The sequence below is a fragment of the Cydia pomonella genome, chromosome 13 (assembly GCF_033807575.1).
Source record: "Cydia pomonella isolate Wapato2018A chromosome 13, ilCydPomo1, whole genome shotgun sequence".
Lineage (NCBI taxonomy): Eukaryota > Metazoa > Arthropoda > Insecta > Lepidoptera > Tortricidae > Cydia > Cydia pomonella.
Genome location: NC_084715.1, coordinates 17,337,757 through 17,363,654, shown reverse-complemented (window position 1 = coordinate 17,363,654; position 25,898 = coordinate 17,337,757). Strand labels below are relative to the sequence as shown.

The window sequence follows — 25,898 nt, the reverse complement described above, 5'->3', positions numbered from 1 at the left end:
TCAAACAGCTTTCATAACTTTCTGTCACTGTTTTTGTATATTCTAGAAGTTCAAGAACTTTTAATATTCGATAAATTGCCAACTACACAGTAGAATTAATTCAGTCGATCTACCAAATACCGAAATGTTGTTTTAAAAAATTAAAGAAAAAGAAATGTAAGGTAAATCTCATGCAAGTTCTTGAACCGTCTAAATGGGGCTTTAAATTTATCTTTTATTATTATTATATAATTATAGGCGAGCAGCTATTTAGCTGATGAGCCTATGTCACACAGTGTCCTGTATTATACAGTTCAAAGTTTGTAAAGTCGTATCACATCACTAAGTAACATCAGTCTAACTTATTGTTTGTTGTTTTGTTCGATTAAAATCTAGATTGGTGGCTCGGCCGAGACAAACGCGGGCGCTACCTCGACCGAGGCACGTCTACACTGACCGTTTTGTGCGCGCGGAAATTGCCTCGCGCGTATGCTAGCTTTGTGTGGACCCGCCTAAAATTGCCTCACGCGTATGCTAGCTCTGTGTGGACCTAAGTATCTTTCCTCCATAAGCTCAAAATTTGATTTTCAACCTCTTTCCGATATTTGTTGGAATTTGAACTTTAAATAGCTGACCATACATTTGAATATCATATCAGCCATATATGGCTTCGTATTCGGTAAAGTAGCGGAAAACAATAACAGATATTAACCTTGTTCACTAGACACCATGAAGGTAAATTTCACAGTGTAGGGGGAGGGAAGATATCCTTGGTATTCATAGAAACGTAGTGATATTATGCTCTTTGATTCATAGGGTCATGGTAGATATGTGAACATTGTTTTCCATTCTTGTTAGGTTAGGGGAATGGCACACTGTATCCGATTCGGACGTCGCTCCGAAGTATGAGCGGAACGCTATGCGCGTATTATAGTGACATTCCGCTCGCACAGCGCAGCGACGTGTGCCATGCGCTTTAGGGTTGCTCTGCCGTAATTATGCAGTATTATGAGGGATGTCGGAGGAATGTGCACAGGGATTAATAAAAAATGAAATAAAGAGAGCATCTCAGATAATTTCTATTAATATTCGTTGTCCGCGATGACATTAAGACACCATGCAATTATTGCGTTATAAGGTCGAGCTTATACATATAATACAACTTCATTAATCAAATAAATAATATACAGTAGTTTCTTACAGAAAATAACACTGTATTATGTAAAAACAATTGCAAACAAAAATGCATTTTTATGCAGAGCCTTTAAGAAGTTATTAATTTTGTTAACCTAATCAAATATCTAATATAAAATTTGTTTCTATAAAATAAATACTGCCTAAAAAGTTAAATCTCTTTTGTGTAAAAAACTTTAACGCAGTCTAATGTTCCTTATTGAACCGTGCCCTGATTTTTTCGTACAATATTCACTAGTATCATCACAGCCTTTCATATAGATACAAGTAACCGAGATCCTTGGGAGGGTTTTCCGAGAGAGCCACCTGCAACAAAACCATAAAATGACATATACAAAACATGCATTTAAAATTGGATAAAGAACACAAGTTTAAAATTACACATGTAGCATTTGATTTACAGCAAAATATAACATACACCGTGTCCAATAAGTTCGAATACAAACTTTTAGCACTTGCTGTATAGACATACGGATCGCTGGATATAAAATTCTTATTTTAATTTAAAAAGTATATTGACATAAACATAGTACTATAATTTCATGAGTCACGTATTTTTAGTTTGGCTTGAATACACGATGAAGTACGTTCGTGAAGAAATTATTAGAAAATTCCTTAAAGGCGACAGGCCATGTGCTATATTCAAGGCGTTACAACCGCATGGAATTAAACGGAATCTGGTTTATACTACTATAAAAAGGTATAAAGAGATCTCTTCTACAGAGGACAGGAAAAAATCCGGTCGGCCCCGCTCAGCTAGAACTGAAAAAGTGGTAAAGGCTATAAGAGAGCGAATTCGGCGGAAAAAACACCGATCTATTAGAAAATTAGCTGCTGATCTGAAAATTTCCAGGGGATCTGTACATAATATATTGAAAAAAGATCTTGGATGTCATGCTTATAAAAAACGAAAAGTACATGGCATTTCAGATGCAACCAAGAAAAAGAGAGTAGAAAGATGTAGCACCATACTTTCTTGGCACGCAGGTGACGAATTTGTTTTCTCAGACGAGAAACTCTTTGTGTTAGAGCAGCCTCATAACGCCCAGAACGACCGGTTGTGGGCAGCACGGATAGAAGACATTCCAGAGTATGAAAAGAATGTGCCTAGGTTCCAGAGCTCACCATCAGTGATGGTTTGGGGTGCTCTTTGTAAGAGGGGCAAACTGCCTCTAGTTTTTATTGATAAAGGCGTCAAAATCAATGCGGCATACTATAAATCGGAGGTTTTGGAGAAAAATGTTGCCCCAAATTTAAAAAATATGTTTGCAGACGATTATTATGTTTTCCAACAAGACGGAGCTCCGTCGCATACGGCAAACGCTGTTCAAGCTTGGTGCAAGGCTAATTTGACCGATTTTTTGCCGAAAACTGAATGGCCACCAAGTTCTCCAGATTTAAACGTACTAGATTATTTCGTATGGTCATACATGCTCTCGAAACTAAATAATTATAAAGTCGCAAACCTGAGCCATTTTAAAAAGGTTATCATGCAAATATGGGACGATATGCCGATGGATGCGGTGCGTGCCGCTTGTGACTCTTTTGAGAAACGTTTGAAACTTGTAAAAAAAGTTAAAGGTGGAGTTATTCCAAAACATTTGTTGTAAATATTGTATATAAATGTGGCTTTCATTTAATATAATTTTCATAACATAAACTACGCGTAAATTTATTTTATTAAGGATCATAACTGTATTCGAACTTATTGGACACGGTGTATACTACCTTCAATAAAATTTTATTCATTATGATTTGGAACAGTTATTTTTGTATTGTTTGTGTTTACATCAAAACAAATTAAAATATATTTTATGTATGTCCATATTTCTTGGGCCCTAGAGATCTTATTAAAACATAATACTCGTATATCGGAAGTCGAGTCTGTCGCGATTTTATTTTGTTGCCTCTATTTCTATCATCCAAAAAATCTTTATAACCATTAATTTTTACCGGTTATCTGCGACCACGAATGTAGCCAGCGTCGAAACGTCGGAAATAATGGTAACAGAATGAGTTCGCAATAAACTCGATATAATATTTTTTTAACATGTGTTCAAGACGCAAAATATCTAGAACTAGTTCTTACTTGAAGGAGCTTAAATAGAGCGAAATATAAGTTGCCGCCGTACCTTATTGTCATTGAATATCACCCATCGTCCTTCGTGCAGTATGTGGCACACGTAGTGGCCGACCATCGTGGACGTGCCCATGTGAGAGATGAATGCCACCAGTTTGTACTCTGAAACAATCATAAAAACAATTTCTTTCAAAACGGCTTTTTATTCTTGACTAGTTTCCTAATAGACTGATAGTCATTCTTTAATAAGACGATTTAATTGAGTAGTACAGTTCGTGTTCCTTTGGTCTTCATCATTATGTCAGCTTTAATTTTTCTTGGATAACAGTCAAAGTATACAAATTCGTTGCTATAGTAAACAACCAGGAAATACGTATTAACACATTCACTGCCGGGAACCCACCTGGTGGGCGCTCGTGAACTTTGTTCAGATGATGCCGCTGGGCGGGTTGTTTTGTACGCAGCTATAGACCACCGGTTTCTGGGGTAGTGCGCCGTTTTTTGGTTGGCAGTGAATGTGTTAAGTCGATTATAGATGTAGTTTACGTATGTTCCAACATATGATACACCAACCAAACCAAAGTTAATCAACCATGGCTGTCGAATATTGGGAATTGGAACAACATTACAAATTCTGTAGCAATTACTTTTTCTGCCCCAGATTACTTTTTCTGTTGGACTGCTGGACTGCCCCAGATTATCTCGAGATGGCAGATGAGATGCTAATCCGCTGTGCCCAATCTCTAAAAACTTGATGCATGTCGGCAATGGTTTGTCGCTCGATTGTTTGGCTCAATTAATACTAGCAATGGATTATATATAGACAAAGCTTTAGTACATTTTTTACTTGGGAAAACGGTCCACTGACAGTCGTCTCATTAACTAAACCCAATACACAATTTCCTGCTATTAAAAAGTTTTAGTAAAAAAATTAAATTCTATGTGCCTCCACTGTTCTGCGTCCCAGGCGTCGAGCTCGGCGGCGCGGCACAGTACACGTGGGGTGACGTCAGGTGGACTCACTCTCGGGCCCGTCCCGGGCTTGCGGCGCGGGCGGGGCGGCGGGCGCGGCGGGCGGCTGGTCCCAGGCGTCGAGCTCGGCGGCGCGGCACAGTACACGTGGGGTGACGTCAGGTGGACTCACTCTCGGGCCCGTCCCGGGCTTGCGGCGCGGGCGGGGCGGCGGGCGCGGCGGGCGGCTGGTCCCAGGCGTCGAGCTCGGCGGCGCGGCACAGTACACGTGGGGTGACGTCAGGTGGACTCACTCTCGGGCCCGTCCCGGGCTTGCGGCGCGGGCGGGGCGGCGGGCGCGGCGGGCGGCTGGTCCCAGGCGTCGAGCTCGGCGGCGCGGCACAGTACACGTGGGGTGACGTCAGGTGGACTCACTCTCGGGCCCGTCCCGGGCTTGCGGCGCGGGCGGGGCGGCGGGCGCGGCGGGCGGCTGGTCCCAGGCGTCGAGCTCGGCGGCGCGGCACAGTACACGTGGGGTGACGTCAGGTGGACTCACTCTCGGGCCCGTCCCGGGCTTGCGGCGCGGGCGGGGCGGCGGGCGCGGCGGGCGGCTGGTCCCAGGCGTCGAGCTCGGCGGCGCGGCACAGTACACGTGGGGTGACGTCAGGTGGACTCACTCTCGGGCCCGTCCCGGGCTTGCGGCGCGGGCGGGGCGGCGGGCGCGGCGGGCGGCTGGTCCCAGGCGTCGAGCTCGGCGGCGCGGCACAGTACACGTGGGGTGACGTCAGGTGGACTCACTCTCGGGCCCGTCCCGGGCTTGCGGCGCGGGCGGGGCGGCGGGCGCGGCGGGCGGCTGGTCCCAGGCGTCGAGCTCGGCGGCGCGGCACAGTACACGTGGGGTGACGTCAGGTGGACTCACTCTCGGGCCCGTCCCGGGCTTGCGGCGCGGGCGGGGCGGCGGGCGCGGCGGGCGGCTGGTCCCAGGCGTCGAGCTCGGCGGCGCGGCACAGTACACGTGGGGTGACGTCAGGTGGACTCACTCTCGGGCCCGTCCCGGGCTTGCGGCGCGGGCGGGGCGGCGGGCGCGGCGGGCGGCTGGTCCCAGGCGTCGAGCTCGGCGGCGCGGCACAGTACACGTGGGGTGACGTCAGGTGGACTCACTCTCGGGCCCGTCCCGGGCTTGCGGCGCGGGCGGGGCGGCGGGCGCGGCGGGCGGCTGGTCCCAGGCGTCGAGCTCGGCGGCGCGGCACAGTACACGTGGGGTGACGTCAGGTGGACTCACTCTCGGGCCCGTCCCGGGCTTGCGGCGCGGGCGGGGCGGCGGGCGCGGCGGGCGGCTGGTCCCAGGCGTCGAGCTCGGCGGCGCGGCTGAAGATCCAGTCCACGGCGCGCCCCACGTCGCCCGCCGTCGCCGTCAGTGCTTTAGCGGCTTGCGAACGAGTGAAGCCCATGTTCACGATCTGCTCTACGCTCGATTCGTCCAGGTTTGCTGTCGCTGCCGCTGAAATAATCGAATAAAATTGAAACCTAAGTATTGAAATATTTCGCGCGAATAACAATAATCGAGATAAACATAATAAGTACATCACTAGCATTGTCGAGACGGGATTTCATACGTTTGCTAACAAAATATTTTTTTCTTGTATGTAATATGTAAATATATAAAGTATGTGTCAATGATGGGCCTTGGTGGCCTGAAAATAAACGATAATTATTTGATTTGATAAACTTTCCGAGCAAAAATATTTCATATGTCCGGCTTTTCTCTTTTACCGGTAACATATATATCTCAACCGATTCTCGTGAAATTTCATGATCAAATTAGTTAATTATATGGCTTTTTGTCGATTCAGTTTTTGAATGTCTTTCAAATCAACGAAGCCATCAGGGTTTGCGATGTCTCATACAGTCACTAGTTTCAAATGGACGACTTTAGGAGTGTGTGTATGTGTGTGTGGTACATACCGGGGGCGGGCGTCCCCGGGGGCTCGAACTTGTTGGCGAAGTCCCAGTCGGTCATGTGTTCCATGAGCCAGTTGGAAGCTGCTTCCATGCCAGAGTTGTTTGTGTAGTACAGGGCGCGCTTGCATGCCTCTAGGGGGAAGCCCATGTCCAACTGTAACATGAAATATATGAAAAATCGATAAGCTTAGTATTTAAATTATAATATTGTGCAGCCACGAAGGTACCCTCAAAGAATGTTCTATGTCTACGAGCAAAATTCTACAATGGAGTGTGACTACGACTAAAAAAGGATGAGGAAGGAGCCCGAAAGTCTGTTTTTGATCCAGATCCGGATAATTTCATATATTTCGGATCCAACCCTATGTATACAACCTGTACAATTACGTATATGTATTGGGAACGTGCGAAGGGCATTGTGGGGGTAAGTAAAGCGATCCCAGCGCATAAGGTGGTAAAAATTGGAACTAACTGCGGATAGCGTCTTAACAATTCTTACAAGTTATATGGCTCGAAATGAAACTTTAATTTACGATTACTCCTGAAATAGTCATTTAAATTGTATGGTATAAGGGACCATCGTAATCTGTATGAAATGCTTAATATAACTAACGTATTTAATTTGATAATTATTAATACTGTATCCGTGTAAGTAGCTTTGCAAATGCCACATACTCTGTGATATTTTCCTAGAAGTTAAGAATGGGTATAGTAAGTTATCCTTAAAAGATAGGCATTCAACAGCATGGTTTTTATTGTAGATCCATGAAAGAGAGACAGCCCCACCATACATTGTGTTGTTATAGTTCAAACGGATTAGGCAGCGTTTTCGATTAAAGTTCTTAGCCAGCGTAATTTTTTCCGACAACATCGTTATATTTCAAACAATTTACACAAAACCTTAACAAGTTATATACCTAAACCTTCCTCATGAATCACTCTATTGATATATGAAAGTCGTATGAAAATCTGTTCAGTAGTTTTTAGTTTTGGAGTAGTTTTATGAGATGTAATGCATTGACATTTTCCCCTAGACTTGTGGACTCTAGGTTGCGTGACAGTCGTGCACATAGCGAATAACCAGTACAATTGAACAAATTGATTTGTGACCCATTATAGTCCGTTTTCATAGTAATGATCATAATAATTGTACTGCCGCAGGCAGGATGGTCCACCTGTACATGTGTGTACATAGTGTACACGATACTGACCAGCTGCGCCAGCAGGCCCTCGTCGTAGGCGGGCGGCGGCGCGTCGGGCGCGGCCTCGGGCAGCGGCGCCTCGCCGGACTGCAGGCCGCGGCCGCGCAGGCAGGATGGTCCACCTGTACATGTCTGTACATAGTGTACACGTTACTGACCAGCTGCGCCAGCAGGCCCTCGTCGTAGGCGGGCGGCGGCGCGTCGGGCGCGGCCTCGGGCAGCGGCGCCTCGCCGGACTGCAGGCCGCGGCCGCGCAGGCAGGATGGTCCACCTGTACATGTCTGTACATAGTGTACACGTTACTGACCAGCTGCGCCAGCAGGCCCTCGTCGTAGGCGGGCGGCGGCGCGTCGGGCGCGGCCTCGGGCAGCGGCGCCTCGCCGGACTGCAGGCCGCGGCCGCGCAGGCAGGATGGTCCACCTGTACATGTCTGTACATAGTGTACACGTTACTGACCAGCTGCGCCAGCAGGCCCTCGTCGTAGGCGGGCGGCGGCGCGTCGGGCGCGGCCTCGGGCAGCGGCGCCTCGCCGGACTGCAGGCCGCGGCCGCGCAGGCAGGATGGTCCACCTGTACATGTCTGTACATAGTGTACACGTTACTGACCAGCTGCGCCAGCAGGCCCTCGTCGTAGGCGGGCGGCGGCGCGTCGGGCGCGGCCTCGGGCAGCGGCGCCTCGCCGGACTGCAGGCCGCGGCCGCGCAGGCAGGATGGTCCACCTGTACATGTCTGTACATAGTGTACACGTTACTGACCAGCTGCGCCAGCAGGCCCTCGTCGTAGGCGGGCGGCGGCGCGTCGGGCGCGGCCTCGGGCAGCGGCGCCTCGCCGGACTGCAGGCCGCGGCCGCGCAGGCAGGATGGTCCACCTGTACATGTCTGTACATAGTGTACACGATACTGACCAGCTGCGCCAGCAGGCCCTCGTCGTAGGCGGGCGGCGGCGCGTCGGGCGCGGCCTCGGGCAGCGGCGCCTCGCCGGACTGCAGGCCGCGGCCGCGCAGGCAGGATAGGTCTACCTAAGGAAAAATAAACTCGGTTAAAATATTCCAAGTACTCAAGTATAAGCCCTTTGATGATACATAGATGTTAAAAGTTATCACTGATTGTAAGCGGACGCGCACAACCGTCCGTCGCAAGATTGCTGAGAGAATGCCGCTGCCGGCCCCACTTCTCCGCGCCCCGCACCACGCATTGCGTCGGCGACGGCTCCCGAAGATGCCCGAACAAAGACGAGGCGTTAACACTCATTTTCAGGCAAACAATTTTCCTAATGTGTACGCGCTTTTATAGCGGTACGCGTAGTGTGGTTGCGTCACTTTCGTTTGCTATAGAAAGGAAATAGATGCACGACATTGTTGATGAATGAAGAACAAAATACGAAGTGAATTAGCTTCATTACGAGACAGTCTTGTTTTTACCTCCCACGGCATATCAACTTCGACATCTAGCTTGGCCGGCGTCCAGTCCTCCTTGATGGTGAACTTCTTGAGCTGAATGAGCAGGTAGTCAGGGAACGTCGATAGACGTGTGGTCCTAAAATTTTACAAAGGTTAAGATTAGCTTACTAAAGACTGTACGTAACGAAGTGCTAGAAAACATGTTATACCGTTGTCTTTTTAGTTGAAATTAAGAGTCAAGAGAATGATACAAATTAATATTTATGGTGTTACCCAAACTGTCTAAACGGTTTTGTTTGTGAGAGTGAGAGCGCCTAAAGAACTCTTCACTTCACTATGTGTACACTTCAATTATACCTATATACCTAGCAATGTAAAGTGATTGGTCACATAAGTCTGTTGCTTCAATAAAAACAATAAAAAATAGTTTTACAATCATGTAACATTCATGTATTAGTTGCTTATTCATCACACAACATTTGTACATGTAATGAGAAAGTGGTATACACTTTGGTGCCGTGACCAGGATGTTATAAAAATAAATTCTGTTTAATCTCTGATTAACGTCTTATAATCGTAGGGATTAGACGGGCTTTACCTAAGCAATGAATTGCCAAACTCACTTGTAAACGGTGACCATCTGTTTGACAGTGCTGCTAAGAACTGCTCGAACGTCTCCTCCAGAATGAAGCTGTCCAGGCACGCTGAGAATGGAATGTACGGTCGGACTACGGTGGACGGGTCCCTGACAAAAACACCTTTTCCATATTAAAGACCATTGATGTAGTAAACTCACTTGTAAGCGGTGACCTTCTGGTTGACGGCGCTGCTGAAGAACTGCTCGACCGTCTCCTCCCGCATGAAGCTGTCCAGGCATGCCGAGAACGGGATGTGCGGTCGGACTACTGTGGATGGGTCCCTGATAAAGACCATATTATTTAGCTTTTTTTTAATATTGTTCACCGTCTACCAAAAAAGGGTAATAAGTGGAAACGGAGGCGACGTACTCGGCAGACCGGAGTAAAATGGAATTCCACTGTTATTTAGAAGAAGCATTTGTATGCATTTCATAATGCGATGCGAGTAAAGCCGACTTCGAACGGAGCCCATTCCGCTCGCAGTGGAAGGCGGGTATCACTATTTTCATAACTTAAACAGTTACATTATCATTTACTCAAAGGTTAATTGGAAGCGATCTCTCAAAGAGACAAGTTCACCTTTGCCTTTTCTCGTGTGTATATTTGTCTATGTGTGTGTTCTGTACACTAAAGAGTTAGTACATCCATACAAATTTAGTGTCACAGCAAAACGCCCGTTCCCGTTGTTGTTGGCCCGTTCAGAAGAATTTAGCCAACTTAGAGTCCTGCTCGAATACAGTTGATTATCAAAATCTAATTAATCCGCATTTAATCGGCAGGCGGTGCTCAAGTCTCAATAAGTACGTTTGCACTGTGTTTATGTACAGACACTGATTGACGACTTCAGCAGCGGTTCGCCTGGCCTCATATTCCTGTGCTGATTGGTTGCTTGAGCAAGTGAGACGGGCAGCAGTAAGTGGGGTTAGGGCGGAGTCGGGTACCGCACGTTATCGACAAGGGAATACTCACAAACGCTGATTGGCTGCTTCAGCTGCAGCTCGCCGAGATTCATACTCCCGTACTTGCTGCTGATTGGTCGCCTGCGCTAGTGGTACGGGCAGCGGTAAGTGATGTTCAGGGCGAGACGTGTACCGGACGGCACCGGACGCGCCGCAGCGGATGCGTTCTTCAACCATGAACTGGAGGCAGTCGGCTGGATTTGGCTTATGTCGGCTGTTGCGCTGCGAATACATGAAATATTAAGGCCCGTTGCACTATCACAATCAATGGTCTGATTAACGTAACTCAGCGCAGAAAATTCTTGCAACTGATATGTTGCGGCCTGGCATAAGATCAGCCTTACATATTCGTTTATCGTTCCTACAAACTTCTGGAGTTGACTCATGTCGATTCGATAAAATTATCTGTTCAACTCGCATGTTACTGCTTTGCCTGGTTATTATAAATCTGGAACTAGGAGTGGTCCTTGCCCACTAGGTTACGGAACATGTGGCAGGCGACGCCGGGCTGTATACCGTCTGTATCTACATGTTATCTACCTGTAACAGTGTCAGTAGATGCAGGTAGAATTCGTGGGCGTCCTGCTGCCGTTTGGACTGGAACTCGGGGTGGTCCTTGCCGACTAGGTTACGGAACATGTGGCAGGCGACGCCGGGCTGTATACCGTCTGTATCTACATGTTATCTACCTGTAACAGTGTCAGTAGATGCAGGTAGAACTCGTGGGCGTCCTGCTGCCGTTTGGACTGGAACTCGGGGTGGTCCTTGCCGACTAGGTTACGGAACATGTGGCAGGCGACGCCGGGCTGTATACCGTCTGTATCTACATGTTATCTACCTGTAACAGTGTCAGTAGATGCAGGTAGAACTCGTGGGCGTCCTGCTGCCGTTTGGACTGGAACTCGGGGTGGTCCTTGCCGACTAGGTTACGGAACATGTGGCAGGCGACGCCGGGCTGTATACCGTCTGTATCTACATGTTATCTACCTGTAACAGTGTCAGTAGATGCAGGTAGAACTCGTGGGCGTCCTGCTGCCGTTTGGACTGGAACTCGGGGTGGTCCTTGCCGACTAGGTTACGGAACATGTGGCAAGCGACGCTGGGCTGTGTACCGTCTGTATCTACTTGTTATCTACCTGTAACAGTGTCAGTAGATGCAGGTAGAACTCGTGGGCGTCCTGCTGCCGTTTGGACTGGAACTCGGGGTGGTCCTTGCCGACTAGGTTACGGAACATGTGGCAGGCGACGCCGGGCTGTATACCGTCTGTATCTACATGTTATCTACCTGTAACAGTGTCAGTAGATGCAGGTAGAATTCGTGGGCGTCCTGCTGCCGTTTGGACTGGAACTCGGGGTGGTCCTTGCCGACTAGGTTACGGAACATGTGGCAGGCGACGCCGGGCTGTATACCGTCTGTATCTACATGTTATCTACCTGTAACAGTGTCAGTAGATGCAGGTAGAACTCGTGGGCGTCCTGCTGCCGTTTGGACTGGAACTCGGAGTGGTCCTTGCCGACTAGGTTACGGAACATGTGGCAGGCGACGCCGGGCTGTATACCGTCTGTATCTACATGTTATCTACCTGTAACAGTGTCAGTAGATGCAGGTAGAACTCGTGGGCGTCCTGCTGCCGTTTGGACTGGAACTCGGGGTGGTCCTTGCCGACTAGGTTACGGAACATGTGGCAAGCGACGCCGGGCTGTGTACCGTCTGTATCTACATGTTATCTACCTGTAACAGTGTCAGTAGATGCAGGTAGAACTCGTGGGCGTCCTGCTGCCGTTTGGACTGGAACTCGGGGTGGTCCTTGCCGACTAGGTTACGGAACATGTGGCAAGCGACGCCGGGCTGTATACCGTCTGTATCTACATGTTATCTACCTGTAACAGTGTCAGTAGATGCAGGTAGAACTCGTGGGCGTCCTGCTGCCGTTTGGACTGGAACTCGGGGTGGTCCTTGCCGACTAGGTTACGGAACATGTGGCAAGCGACGCCGGGCTGTATACCGTCTGTATCTACATGTTATCTACCTGTAACAGTGTCAGTAGATGCAGGTAGAACTCGTGGGCGTCCTGCTGCCGTTTGGACTGGAACTCGGGGTGGTCCTTGCCGACTAGGTTACGGAACATGTGGCAAGCGACGCCGGGCTGTATACCGTCTGTATCTACATGTTATCTACCTGTAACAGTGTCAGTAGATGCAGGTAGAACTCGTGGGCGTCCTGCTGCCGTTTGGACTGGAACTCGGGGTGGTCCTTGCCGACTAGGTTACGGAACATGTGGCAAGCGACGCCGGGCTGTATACCGTCTGTATCTACATGTTATCTACCTGTAACAGTGTCAGTAGATGCAGGTAGAACTCGTGGGCGTCCTGCTGCCGTTTGGACTGGAACTCGGGGTGGTCCTTGCCGACTAGGTTACGGAACATGTGGCAAGCGACGCCGGGCTGTATACCGTCTGTATCTACATGTTATCTACCTGTAACAGTGTCAGTAGATGCAGGTAGAACTCGTGGGCGTCCTGCTGCCGTTTGGACTGGAACTCGGGGTGGTCCTTGCCGACTAGGTTACGGAACATGTGGCAAGCGACGCCGGGCTGTATACCGTCTGTATCTACATGTTATCTACCTGTAACAGTGTCAGTAGATGCAGGTAGAACTCGTGGGCGTCCTGCTGCCGTTTGGACTGGAACTCGGGTGGTCCTTGCCGACTAGGTTACGGAACATGTGGCAAGCGACGCCGGGCTGTATACCGTCTGTATCTACATGTTATCTACCTGTAACAGTGTCAGTAGATGCAGGTAGAACTCGTGGGCGTCCTGCTGCCGTTTGGACTGGAACTCGGGGTGGTCCTTGCCGACTAGGTTACGGAACATGTGGCAGGCGACGCCGGGCTGTATACCGTCTGTATCTACATGTTATCTACCTGTAACAGTGTCAGTAGATGCAGGTAGAATTCGTGGGCGTCCTGCTGCCGTTTGGACTGGAACTCGGGGTGGTCCTTGCCGACTAGGTTACGGAACATGTGGCAGGCGACGCCGGGCTGTATACCGTCTGTATCTACATGTTATCTACCTGTAACAGTGTCAGTAGATGCAGGTAGAACTCGTGGGCGTCCTGCTGCCGTTTGGACTGGAACTCGGGAGTGGTCCTTGCCGACTAGGTTACGGAACATGTGGCAGGCGACGCCGGGCTGTATACCGTCTGTATCTACATGTTATCTACCTGTAACAGTGTCAGTAGATGCAGGTAGAACTCGTGGGCGTCCTGCTGCCGTTTGGACTGGAACTCGGGGTGGTCCTTGCCGACTAGGTTACGGAACATGTGGCAAGCGACGCCGGGCTGTATACCGTCTGTATCTACATGTTATCTACCTGTAACAGTGTCAGTAGATGCAGGTAGAACTCGTGGGCGTCCTGCTGCCGTTTGGACTGGAACTCGGGGTGGTCCTTGCCGACTAGGTTACGGAACATGTGGCAAGCGACGCCGGGCTGTATACCGTCTGTATCTACATGTTATCTACCTGTAACAGTGTCAGTAGATGCAGGTAGAACTCGTGGGCGTCCTGCTGCCGTTTGGACTGGAACTCGGGGTGGTCCTTGCCGACTAGGTTACGGAACATGTGGCAAGCGACGCCGGGCTGTATACCGTCTGTATCTACATGTTATCTACCTGTAACAGTGTCAGTAGATGCAGGTAGAACTCGTGGGCGTCCTGCTGCCGTTTGGACTGGAACTCGGGGTGGTCCTTGCCGACTAGGTTACGGAACATGTGGCAAGCGACGCCGGGCTGTATACCGTCTGTATCTACATGTTATCTACCTGTAACAGTGTCAGTAGCTGCAGGTAGAACTCGTGGGCGTCCTGCTGCCGTTTGGACTGGAACTCGGGGTGGTCCTTGCCGACTAGGTTACGGAACATGTGGCAAGCGACGCCGGGCTGTATACCGTCTGTATCTACATGTTATCTACCTGTAACAGTGTCAGTAGATGCAGGTAGAACTCGTGGGCGTCCTGCTGCCGTTTGGACTGGAACTCGGGGTGGTCCTTGCCGACTAGGTTACGGAACATGTGGCAAGCGACGCCGGGCTGTATACCGTCTGTATCTACATGTTATCTACCTGTAACAGTGTCAGTAGATGCAGGTAGAACTCGTGGGCGTCCTGCTGCCGTTTGGACTGGAACTCGGGGTGGTCCTTGCCGACTAGGTTACGGAACATGTGGCAAGCGACGCCGGGCTGTATACCGTCTGTATCTACATGTTATCTACCTGTAACAGTGTCAGTAGATTGCAGGTAGAACTCGTGGGCGTCCTGCTGCCGTTTGGACTGGAACTCGGGGTGGTCCTTGCCGACTAGGTTACGGAACATGTGGCAAGCGACGCCGGGCTGTATACCGTCTGTATCTACATGTTATCTACCTGTAACAGTGTCAGTAGATGCAGGTAGAACTCGTGGGCGTCCTGCTGCCGTTTGGACTGGAACTCGGGGTGGTCCTTGCCGACTAGGTTACGGAACATGTGGCAAGCGACGCCGGGCTGTATACCGTCTGTATCTACATGTTATCTACCTGTAACAGTGTCAGTAGATGCAGGTAGAACTCGTGGGCGTCCTGCTGCCGTTTGGACTGGAACTCGGGGTGGTCCTTGCCGACTAGGTTACGGAACATGTGGCAAGCGACGCCGGGCTGTATACCGTCTGTATCTACATGTTATCTACCTGTAACAGTGTCAGTAGATGCAGGTAGAACTCGTGGGCGTCCTGCTGCCGTTTGGACTGGAACTCGGGGTGGTCCTTGCCGACTAGGTTACGGAACATGTGGCAGGCGACGCCGGGCTGTATACCGTCTGTATCTACATGTTATCTACCTGTAACAGTGTCAGTAGATGCAGGTAGAATTCGTGGGCGTCCTGCTGCCGTTTGGACTGGAACTCGGGGTGGTCCTTGCCGACTAGGTTACGGAACATGTGGCAGGCGACGCCGGGCTGTATACCGTCTGTATCTACATGTTATCTACCTGTAACAGTGTCAGTAGATGCAGGTAGAACTCGTGGGCGTCCTGCTGCCGTTTGGACTGGAACTCGGAGTGGTCCTTGCCGACTAGGTTACGGAACATGTGGCAGGCGACGCCGGGCTGTATACCGTCTGTATCTACATGTTATCTACCTGTAACAGTGTCAGTAGATGCAGGTAGAACTCGTGGGCGTCCTGCTGCCGTTTGGACTGGAACTCGGGGTGGTCCTTGCCGACTAGGTTACGGAACATGTGGCAAGCGACGCCGGGCTGTGTACCGTCTGTATCTACATGTTATCTACCTGTAACAGTGTCAGTAGATGCAGGTAGAACTCGTGGGCGTCCTGCTGCCGTTTGGACTGGAACTCGGGGTGGTCCTTGCCGACTAGGTTACGGAACATGTGGCAAGCGACGCCGGGCTGTATACCGTCTGTATCTACATGTTATCTACCTGTAACAGTGTCAGTAGATGCAGGTAGAACTCGTGGGCGTCCTGCTGCCGTTTGGACTGGAACTCGGGGTGGTCCTTGCCGACTAGGTTACGGAACATGTGGCAAGCGACGCCGGGCTGTATACCGTCTGTATCTACATGTTATCTACCTGTAACAGTGTCAGTAGATGCAGGTAGAACTCGTGGGCGTCCTGCTGCCGTTTGGACTGGAACTCGGGGTGGTCCTTGCCGACTAGGTTACGGAACATGTGGCAAGCGACGCCGGGCTGTATACCGTCTGTATCTACATGTTATCTACCTGTAACAGTGTCAGTAGATGCAGGTAGAACTCGTGGGCGTCCTGCTGCCGTTTGGACTGGAACTCGGGGTGGTCCTTGCCGACTAGGTTACGGAACATGTGGCAAGCGACGCCGGGCTGTATACCGTCTGTATCTACATGTTATCTACCTGTAACAGTGTCAGTAGATGCAGGTAGAACTCGTGGGCGTCCTGCTGCCGTTTGGACTGGAACTCGGGGTGGTCCTTGCCGACTAGGTTACGGAACATGTGGCAAGCGACGCCGGGCTGTATACCGTCTGTATCTACATGTTATCTACCTGTAACAGTGTCAGTAGATGCAGGTAGAACTCGTGGGCGTCCTGCTGCCGTTTGGACTGGAACTCGGGGTGGTCCTTGCCGACTAGGTTACGGAACATGTGGCAAGCGACGCCGGGCTGTATACCGTCTGTATCTACATGTTATCTACCTGTAACAGTGTCAGTAGATGCAGGTAGAACTCGTGGGCGTCCTGCTGCCGTTTGGACTGGAACTCGGGGTGGTCCTTGCCGACTAGGTTACGGAACATGTGGCAAGCGACGCCGGGCTGTATACCGTCTGTATCTACATGTTATCTACCTGTAACAGTGTCAGTAGATGCAGGTAGAACTCGTGGGCGTCCTGCTGCCGTTTGGACTGGAACTCGGGGTGGTCCTTGCCGACTAGGTTACGGAACATGTGGCAAGCGACGCCGGGCTGGGTGCCATCCGTGTCGCCGGGCTGCGAGTAGCGGCCGGAGACTAAACCAACGCCTAGTTTAGCGCTGAAATACACATATTTATATTTAAAAAAAACGCCAGCACCGAATGCCTCTGGCGAGGCACGTCTACACAGACTATGCTACTTTGTGCGCCAGTTTCCTTAAAAAACGTCTCGTTCTGTGTGAACTATATGGGCATAAACCTGTTCTATATTATTTAACAAATAAATCATTATTATGATATTTTATTTTCAACGTGTATTCCCTTACGTCTGTACGTTGAAGTCGTTGACGGGGTCCTCGGGGAAGGAGGCGAAGATCTCGGGCGCGCCCTCCACGAAGCGCCGCACGAAGTCCGGCATGCGGAATATCACCTGACGACATTACACGAGTGAGACAACTATACAGGTCGACATACCTGCAGTGATATTCAGAATAGAAAAAAGACAGCAGTAAAAAAAAATTGCTGTTTGGGCAATTTATAATAACCATTCATAAAAGTAACTTAAAACTCTTATAAAGTGTCAAAACGTCAATTTTATTTTTAATTCTAAAAATATTCCCCGAGCACATGAGGCGGTAAGCAAGCAAACAAATAAAATTAAACTAAATAAAATCGTGTAAAAAGGAGTACTAATTCAATTGACGAATTTTTCAAAAAAAAAAACACTAACGTCACGTATTTTTTGTCAATAGCGCGACATGTTTCGGAGAGCCTAGGTCTCCATTTTCAATCACTAATGTGCACGCGTACGCGTAATGAGTTAAACCGTAAAATTAGCTTAGTGTTAGTAATGACTCACGACAGTTTAAATTAGATCAGAAAAAAACTGAAATCATTTAGTTACAGACTATATAAATTTCATAAATTTAAATTTAAACACAATTTTGGTGACAGAAAAGTAGGAGCTGTTGTGTCTGACTCGGCAGTTTCCTTCGGAACCTCCGGAACACGAAATTTGGCCAGAAGTCGGAGCACTTGACGGACCCACAATGAATGACGGCGGACCGCACCGTTGGCCGCGTGCGTTCAGTCCACGGCCTAACATTTTTCACACAAGTTATCAAGGGAAAAAATGTATTTTGAGAGATCTAGGATATTAGCGATGCACGATTATTTCTAGTGCTGTCATCTTCTCACCTGTAGAACACTGTTAATGTAACAAGAGTTGCCCAGATTACTCAGCCCCGTGAGTGAGGGTCCGTGCAGAGGCTGCAAGGAACTGCCGGACTCCTGGAGAGTGTTCCATTCACCAGTACGTTGGTTCAGCTCAAGTTCCAGCTCTACCATGGACTTGTCAGTCTGTGGAATAAAAGCTTTATTAAAGGAATAGTTAAAAAACTAAACTTCTATAATCGTTGACGAAAAGAAAGAAAGACCGTAAAAGTGCTGTTGGTTGTTCTAACATTCATTGACTGTACTAATGTATTGTTGGTATCACTCTATAATATGCGGCAATTGAGGATGTCAAAAGTTAACGTTTGCTACTTCAGTTACCAGAAAACATGGCGGCGGCCCTATAATGAGTCTTGGGTTTAGCTTTTCTAAGAGTTATGTTCAGAAACAAACAGAAACCTTCTTTTTATAACCCAAACTTAGTGTAGACTTATTTACAACATGCAAACTTAAGTAGATTATATGACTGTTTACGTGTTGGCTAGGTTGGCTAAGAATACCCTGCAGTTGTTGAACGTTGATGACGAAGTGCTTGAGATATCTGGCCAGTTACCTCGACTTTAATCGTCCTCTGCGTAAGAAAACACATCGCCCTGCAGTCTGCGCGTGAGTGAGACAGCCATGCACGTGTATAGCAGTGTCCCCGCTCTGAAAGTTATTTTTAGTACCTTCTGCAGCTGCTGAACGTTGATGCCAAAATGTTTGAGATGGTCGGCCAGATACGGGTCCTCGACCATATCGTCCTCGGCGTATGAGAACACGTCGCCCTTGCCCTCGGCGGTGATGGTGCCCAGTTTTACGGCCAGCGGGTAGCCTGTTTCGCGGTAGTGTTCGACCTGAGGGAAAAAATGTGTAAAAAGATGACATGAAAAGAAAAACATAGCATGATGGAATTGAATAACCTACGACAAAATTAATGCAACACCCTGTGTGAAGAAACATATTGAAGAACATTGCCAAAGATCAAAAGTTTACATATGTTCAATTCACACGAAAGCCTCCATGTGTTGTTGTGCCTGGATTGACTTTCGATTGATCAATGCTTGCAGTGTGAACGTAAAATTTGTTTCCAACTAATCTGCAACGAATCTAAAGCAGTGTTTTAGCTTCACAAGTTCTCAGGTTAAGGCAGCCAATGTAGTCATGATAACGTCTTACCTGTCATACACACCAACGCAGTTGGCCTTTCTTGAGATTCCAATTTGTATATGTAAAATACAATATGTTCTTTCTCTCTCTGGCATCAGAAGTTCAGTTTAATAATCTTACCGCGTGCTCGTTGCCCCCGGAGCCGTCGAAGAAGCGCCGGCCGCAGAGCACGGCGCCGTCGGTCAGGTTGAGCCACAGGTTGGTGGTCAGGTCGCACTTGGCGCACTTCCAGCCTGAAGGCGGGATTTTTACGCCATTGTCTAGCTGCTTTAGGCTCACGGCGTGTCTGGAAGCAATACAAATATAATAAATAAATTTCCGAAAATGTACTATTCTTGTCGACATCCATTTGACTATTCACAGACTTAATTGCATTTCGATTTCAGCCACAAGGAAGTCCCTACAACGCGTAACTGCGTGAAATGTAGGAGGCAGCATCTTGTTATGTCGTGAAGTGTCAATGTAAAGTAACTTTCGATACAGTGGGTACCCTCTAACGCGCATGGTTCCTATCGATAAATGGTGAGTTTGCATTGTTTAACACACTAATTGTGAGTATACTCGTATCACAATAAATATTTGAATTTGTCATGTGTAACTTACACGGATACTTCACGCGCCTCGCCGTCCCAAGTGCCCGCGAGCGCGTTCATCTCCGCTATCTTGAAAGGCGATTCCGCGTCTATAACGGCTTGCACAGATTTTTTTACCTGCAACAATGTTATTTGCCATCACTATAAAATACTCGGGGACCTACCCGAATAAAATTTTGAAAACCTGCGTTTCGTTTTGTCTCTTCATAATAACAAACACAAATACCAAAATGATTGATAGAGACAAGATTATCAATGGCTGGATAGTTTTCACAGACACTTATGTATAACGCCGCTAACTATACCCCCCGTTTTTTTAAGATTACAATTTTTCTAACCTCAAAGGTAAGTAACTTTTTCTTCCGAAATGCTGGCGTTCATATGAAATCTAGTATTGCGGTACAATAATATGTAAATAATCTATAATTCAGTGCATAGTCACTCGGATTTAATTTTGGAGGAAAAAAGTTACCACTACTTTTGTGGTTATAAAATTTCAAATCTAAAAAAAAAACAGACTATAGACACCGACGAATTCGAAACCCACTTACTTTCTCAAGGTAGGTACAGTCAGCATCAAATAGTTAGTGAGGGCAAAAGTGGCCAAATATGTATACCGAAACAAATCCTTATTTATATGGAAATAAAGGTGTGTTACGATATATTTTTCCCCTTTGACCGTAAAACCGTCCGTTGTTGATGCTAAAGGTACCTTTTAATAAGTAAGCAAATCACCGCAGCGTGGGTGACCAATAGGTCTAAAGGAACCCAATACATTTAGGGTAACAGAGTTGACTCACCTGCTCAGGTAGCGTAGGATCCGGCCACGGGAATGTATGGAAACCAGGCAGCACTACCACATTGTAGTGGTCAGTGTAGGTGAATTTTGGTTTATTGCAGGTGGGGTCGAACCCACCCTCCACGCCTATTGCCAGTCGGGTGATCTTCTTCTCTGGACCGTCACCAGTTTGCTCCGGTTCTGGTACCTAACAAATGGAACAATTTATTAATACACATTCAGAATAATTATAGCGAGAAAGTTCTGGTTTGATAAAAAAATACTCCCGTGAGAATTCAACATTTAAAAATTAACACACTGAGTGCCGGGATCCCGCTCGACGGGTCCTCTGTTCGTTGTAGCGTTCCTCTACAAAGCGGGAAAACACTGGGATCGGCTACCAACGTAGCGCTACGATAACGTTGGCAGTGAATGTCACGTTAAGTACGGGTTACTCGCGTTATTCTCACGGGTCGAAACTCGAAAGGATTCGAAATATGTCGAGGGCTAATCAACTAAAATTACGTTACAGCTTTTACATCATTTTAATGTAAAAGTAATTGAAACATTAATACATCATCATGATCTTAACTCCATGATCCCAACTAAGAAAGAGCAGAGGGCCTACCGCGAACACCGAAGTTCGCAAATCGGGCATCTTTCTCTGTCAGTTTAATTACGCCATAATTAGATTAAAACAGAAACATGCCCGCTCTTTGCGAACTTCGGTATTGGCGGTAGGCTCGCAGGTCAATGGTTCCAATAATTTAGTAATGAGGTAAGGACTACCCACATAAACGTGCTACATGCGGGCGAGAGCGCGGAAAAATATCTCTAAATCATGCATAATTTTTTGTAAAAACTGGAAGAACCTTTTTTTTAAATAAAGTGGTTCAGAATGCGCAGCTCAAGCCCTTTCATATGATAGGTACCCTATTGGATCCAGTAACTAGATTTTCAACTATTCCCATTTCTGATGTTCATCATAGAAAATTAAAAAGTGTGGGTTTAGTATTAATTTATTAATAACTATGCCAAATTTCAAATCTAGAGTAAGTAGTTCCCGAGTGTTCAGGCAGAGTCGCACCATATAGTTTCCTTTTGTAACTTTTTGGTATTGAACCCTTTAAAGGAGCATTATAAGGTAATTTCTCCTGGTTTATGTCATCTGAACTACTGCTTCACATAGTTGTGGCCAAAACCCATGAACGACAGTCTCCAACAAAAAAACCAATGAGCATTGTAAGTTAACAGCAATCTTGTGAGGTACTAACAGGTATTTTCTCCCGATGAATATGCAGAAAGACAGCATTGCCTGTCTTCTGGAAGTACTGTTCCACATAGTTGCGGCCGAAACCCAGGAACGATACCAACGACACGTAAAGACCGGTCTCTGATTCCTGCAACATAAAGATTATCGTGATTTTCGCGATAAATTAATAGTGCATAATAAATAGCATAGCACCCACACACACCACACCACAGCACAGCATACCATCGCCCATACTGTTAACTGTCCATCGGTGGACCTTATTACAAAAGGCATAAGGTCTACCGATGGACAGTTAAGAGTGTTGCTGTTTGTACCATACTATATCTAGATACCGTAAAATAGGTAAAGCTTTACAACGCCACTGCTTCAGTTGTTTAATTAGATGGTGCAATATTTAGAACTATTGATGTATCATAGCATAGCATAGACCAGAATTTCCCAAACTATGGATCGCGAGCGAATATTAAGTGGGCCTTGAAACTTTCAAGGCATCTGAGTGATACAAATAATATTTTATGCCCCCTATATACTTTATTAAAACGGCCAAGAGGTCCCTAATTTGGAAGATTTTGTTAGGTGGGTCCATTCAACTTTGGGAACCATTGGCATAGACTAATAATACATAGACAGTCGTCGTAGTCGACATCTAGCTTCCAGTAGCACATTTATTAGTACTAGATGTCATGAGTGTCGCGACAAACGAAAAGTGTATAACTTCAAAGAGGAAAGAGTTGAAAAAAGAGTTCCGGTGGTTCCGGTAACAATATTAGTTGAAAATTGTTGAGCAATACACTTATCAGTCTTTGATCATATGATGATGTTATCTTTTGTGTATAGTTCGAGGATATTTGACAAGCAACAGACAGACTTTGGTATAATCTAGGAGTCATATTATGACTTTGATGATAGCATAGAGTGCTGGTTAATATTGATAAAAACTAAATAGGATATATAAGGTGCATTGGGTTAACTTTGAAATCAGGAAAACTTATGAAATTTTGATATTTGGCGACCGGGGCCAGTGGACCTGGGTCACCCCATGAAGTATTTAAGCAATTGGCCAAGTACCCAAAACTGAAAGTAATGGTCGGCCTGCAGCCTGCCACCCTCTTGGACCTAGGGTAAATTCGCACCTGTGCATTGGGTTAGCTTTGAAAGCAGAGAAAATAACATAACATTACTGAAAAGCTAAATCGCTAAATATCTACTAAACCAGAAGCATTTCGTACTTTGGTAACATTTACACTACTGTAACGCTTACCAAGGCATCTTGCTTACTGTTTTTCCATATAATTTCACTCGATATTACGATTCACTCTGACGTTATACGTCGACCTTTGTTGGCTATGCTATAGTTGGTTTGCTTTAGTATTGATTTCTCTCTATATAACGAACACTTTCTACACCGTCAAAAACATTAGGTCCCTTGAGTGTCACTATAGTTATAGAGTTTACACTGTATCTGCAATTTTCTAAATTATCCCATTTTCAAAGTTACCCCAATGCACCTTCATTATATTGATATTGATGATAATCAGAATAAACATATTTTCTAATAAGTAAACTTGCATATTCACTCTGTTTTTCTGTTACAAAAACTGAATGAAGACGGTTTTCTTAAATGTTAAAATGTTCAAATTAACAATCATGAATTTAAAATAATTGAGTGATTAACAAAATTTTAAAAATAACCCATTTTCATGTAAGATATCCGCAATGCAGGCTTTGTCTAGTGGCTACAGCAATGTAACAATCGAAGCCAAATTTTACCAACTTGATAAAGTCAAATAGCTACATAAATTTAAGGAATACATATTACGTTATTGACTTTTAACCAGACTTAAATGTTATCATTATCACAACCTTTTTTACTGTTTACAGTTCCAGCCCCTATAATTTGCACACTGATAACATCCACAGAGCATCATGTGGGTCTACTTTTCACTAAACACTACACAAAGCAACAATGTTCCAATCCACTGACTTGTACTTAGGAACTTTCTTAATTCTAAGCGGATTCTCACTAAGTTTGCTCAATTTAAAAAAGTGGTGAAGGACCGAAACAAGTTTTCAACCATGCTCTTATCGGAAAATGTTATTTTGATGTGTATTGGAATTTCCTTTATAGTAAGAGCAGTTTACAATTTGAGACCAGCGAATGTATCTATGTCTGACATGGAACTACGGACGGCAGAGATGACTCTGAGATGTGAAGCACCTTGTGGGTACTGGACTGTTTTTATGAGCTATGGACCATTGGTAATACCTTTTGTCAATGGATTTCTAAGTCTTGTCATTGATAACTACATGCATTACAAGAAGGTGATGGAAATGAAGAGGAGAGACGAGGAAAACATTGTTCAAGAAATAAATATGGAGTCTCGACAAGTTCATAGTGTGAAGATAAAAGTGCTAAGTTTCTGGAAGAAATATTTTTCATCTTTTGTGATACTTTTACAGTGGATTGTACCTGTCCTGCTCACACTTTTTATGTATCCAATGGGTGTTAAGCAAGTGACTATGAAAAGGGATATACAAAGTTATAGTGACACTTGTATGGCAATGATGGGGGTTAGCAACAGTTCATGCTTGGTGCCTTCGGACAACTTTACGTTAGAGCTTCGGAAATATACCAACTCTAAAGATTATGTTAAGGTGTACGATAATGTAGAGACTAAAGATAATTTAACAGTTATTAACTCTATAATAGAGAATGTTTATAAAATTGTGAATAATTTAACTATTTTCAACATGAATGTGACAAGTGCTCCATTGTATCGGAAACCAAAATTAAATGAGAACTGCATGAAAATTTGTTACATAGAATCGAAGAATATGCTTCTTTATATGTTTATTTTAGCTATAGTCAGTTTCTTTGTTCCTGTAATGATTTCAGTATTTATTTTAACTAAAATACACGTTATGGATGTGAAGAATTCGAAAAATTATACATTAGCTAGCAGGGAACTGTTGTACAACATTTTATTCTGGAGTCCAGTCTTATTTGATGGTTACTTGTCCCAGTTATTTTGCACGGATTCCACTGAAGGCGTGAAGACATCCTTGTTCAATGTTATTGCTAATGTGTATCAGGCTGTTAAAAACTTCATGAACACTAAGTATTTTAACGAGAACACTATAGTGCCTACCTAGTTTACGCTCTTTGTAATAAACTCAATAAATGGCTGTTCACTTTCTAGTTACGAACTATTATTAATTAGGATTTATAGTTTAAATCTGAACGTATCTAGACGTTCTTCTTATCTAAATTTAAGAATTAATAGCAAAATATAACAAAAACAATGGTGAGGTTATAAAATTTAAAAAATGCAACTCACTGGATTATCGAAAGAATACACGCATTCATCCTTGTAAATCAGTTGCCCGGCGGCCGGTATCTTGATCTTAGAAAGATGTGGCGTTAACAAATCTATTGACGCCATGATTAATATCAATTAATAAGAATTTTAAATCGAATTTTTGCAATCGAAACGTCCCCGGCGTCCGTCGCACCAAAAATAGTAAAGTGATGTGATATGTGATGATGAAATATCGAAATATTGTAAGAAGAAACTTCGATAAAGAAAATATGTCTTAGTTACCGTATCATTTATGTAGTTACTTTTTAAAACGTGATTTAATTTTTTTATCGAGCATAAATGTTGGAATTATTAACAAATAAATGACAAAATTAATTAAATAAATCCAAATCTAAGGTTCCTTTCACACCGTGTTTTTCATTCCATGCACACCGTGTTTTTCATTCCATGAAGCAGAGAACCCACCGCGAACCCTGAAGTTCGCAAATTGCGGGCATCTTTCTCTGCCACTATAATTACGGCTTAATTGGAGTAAAAGAGAAAGATGCTTGCTATTTGCGAACTTCGCTGTTCGCGGTTTATTTGCGTTTGTCGCGATACATTTTATCGATACAAGCGCGGGTCGATGGCACGTTTGTGGCGGTACAATCGGCGTGTGTGGTTTTGACTGCCGGGTTTTCCTAGAAAATCTCTGTTCAAAAACGTATTTGGTAAAATTGGTAAGCGTGTCTATATCGATACAACGCGCGTTGCAAGTGCGTTTAGCGCGTTG

The 25,898-nt window shown here is 46.1% G+C and overlaps 1 protein-coding gene across 1 annotated transcript; it reads right to left on the bottom strand.

Annotated features, from left to right (window-relative positions):
- Positions 1-1,042: 1,042 nt before the first annotated feature.
- Positions 1,043-25,343, bottom strand: LOC133524437 (ubiquitin carboxyl-terminal hydrolase 5). Its single transcript, XM_061860477.1, has 17 exons — positions 25,145-25,343; positions 21,808-21,933; positions 20,556-20,741; positions 19,766-19,872; positions 19,283-19,448; positions 18,682-18,849; positions 17,978-18,139; positions 17,107-17,210; positions 16,716-16,899; positions 10,374-10,585; positions 9,563-9,685; positions 8,788-8,902; positions 8,272-8,385; positions 6,170-6,320; positions 5,487-5,705; positions 3,306-3,415; positions 1,043-1,479 (listed from the first exon to the last, which is right to left on the bottom strand). The coding sequence occupies exons 1-17, from the start codon at positions 25,247-25,249 to the stop codon at positions 1,417-1,419; spliced, it is 2,415 nt and encodes an 804-aa protein (XP_061716461.1). The 5' UTR covers positions 25,250-25,343; the 3' UTR covers positions 1,043-1,416.
- Between the last annotated feature and the right edge of the window lie 555 nt (positions 25,344-25,898).

What these genes read in the sequence shown, in the direction of transcription:
- LOC133524437 (XM_061860477.1), bottom strand. Translation starts at nt 25,249, where the DNA reads ATGGCGTCAATAGATTTGTTAACGCCACATCTTTCTAAGATCAAGATA. An exon ending in TTCATCGGGAGAAAATACCT is followed by an intron (nt 20,742 to 21,807) that starts GTTAGTACCTCA and finishes TCCATTTGTTAG; the next exon opens with GTACCAGAACCGGAGCAAAC. An exon ending in GAGGCGCGTGAAGTATCCGT is followed by an intron (nt 19,449 to 19,765) that starts GTAAGTTACACA and finishes TATTGCTTCCAG; the next exon opens with ACACGCCGTGAGCCTAAAGC.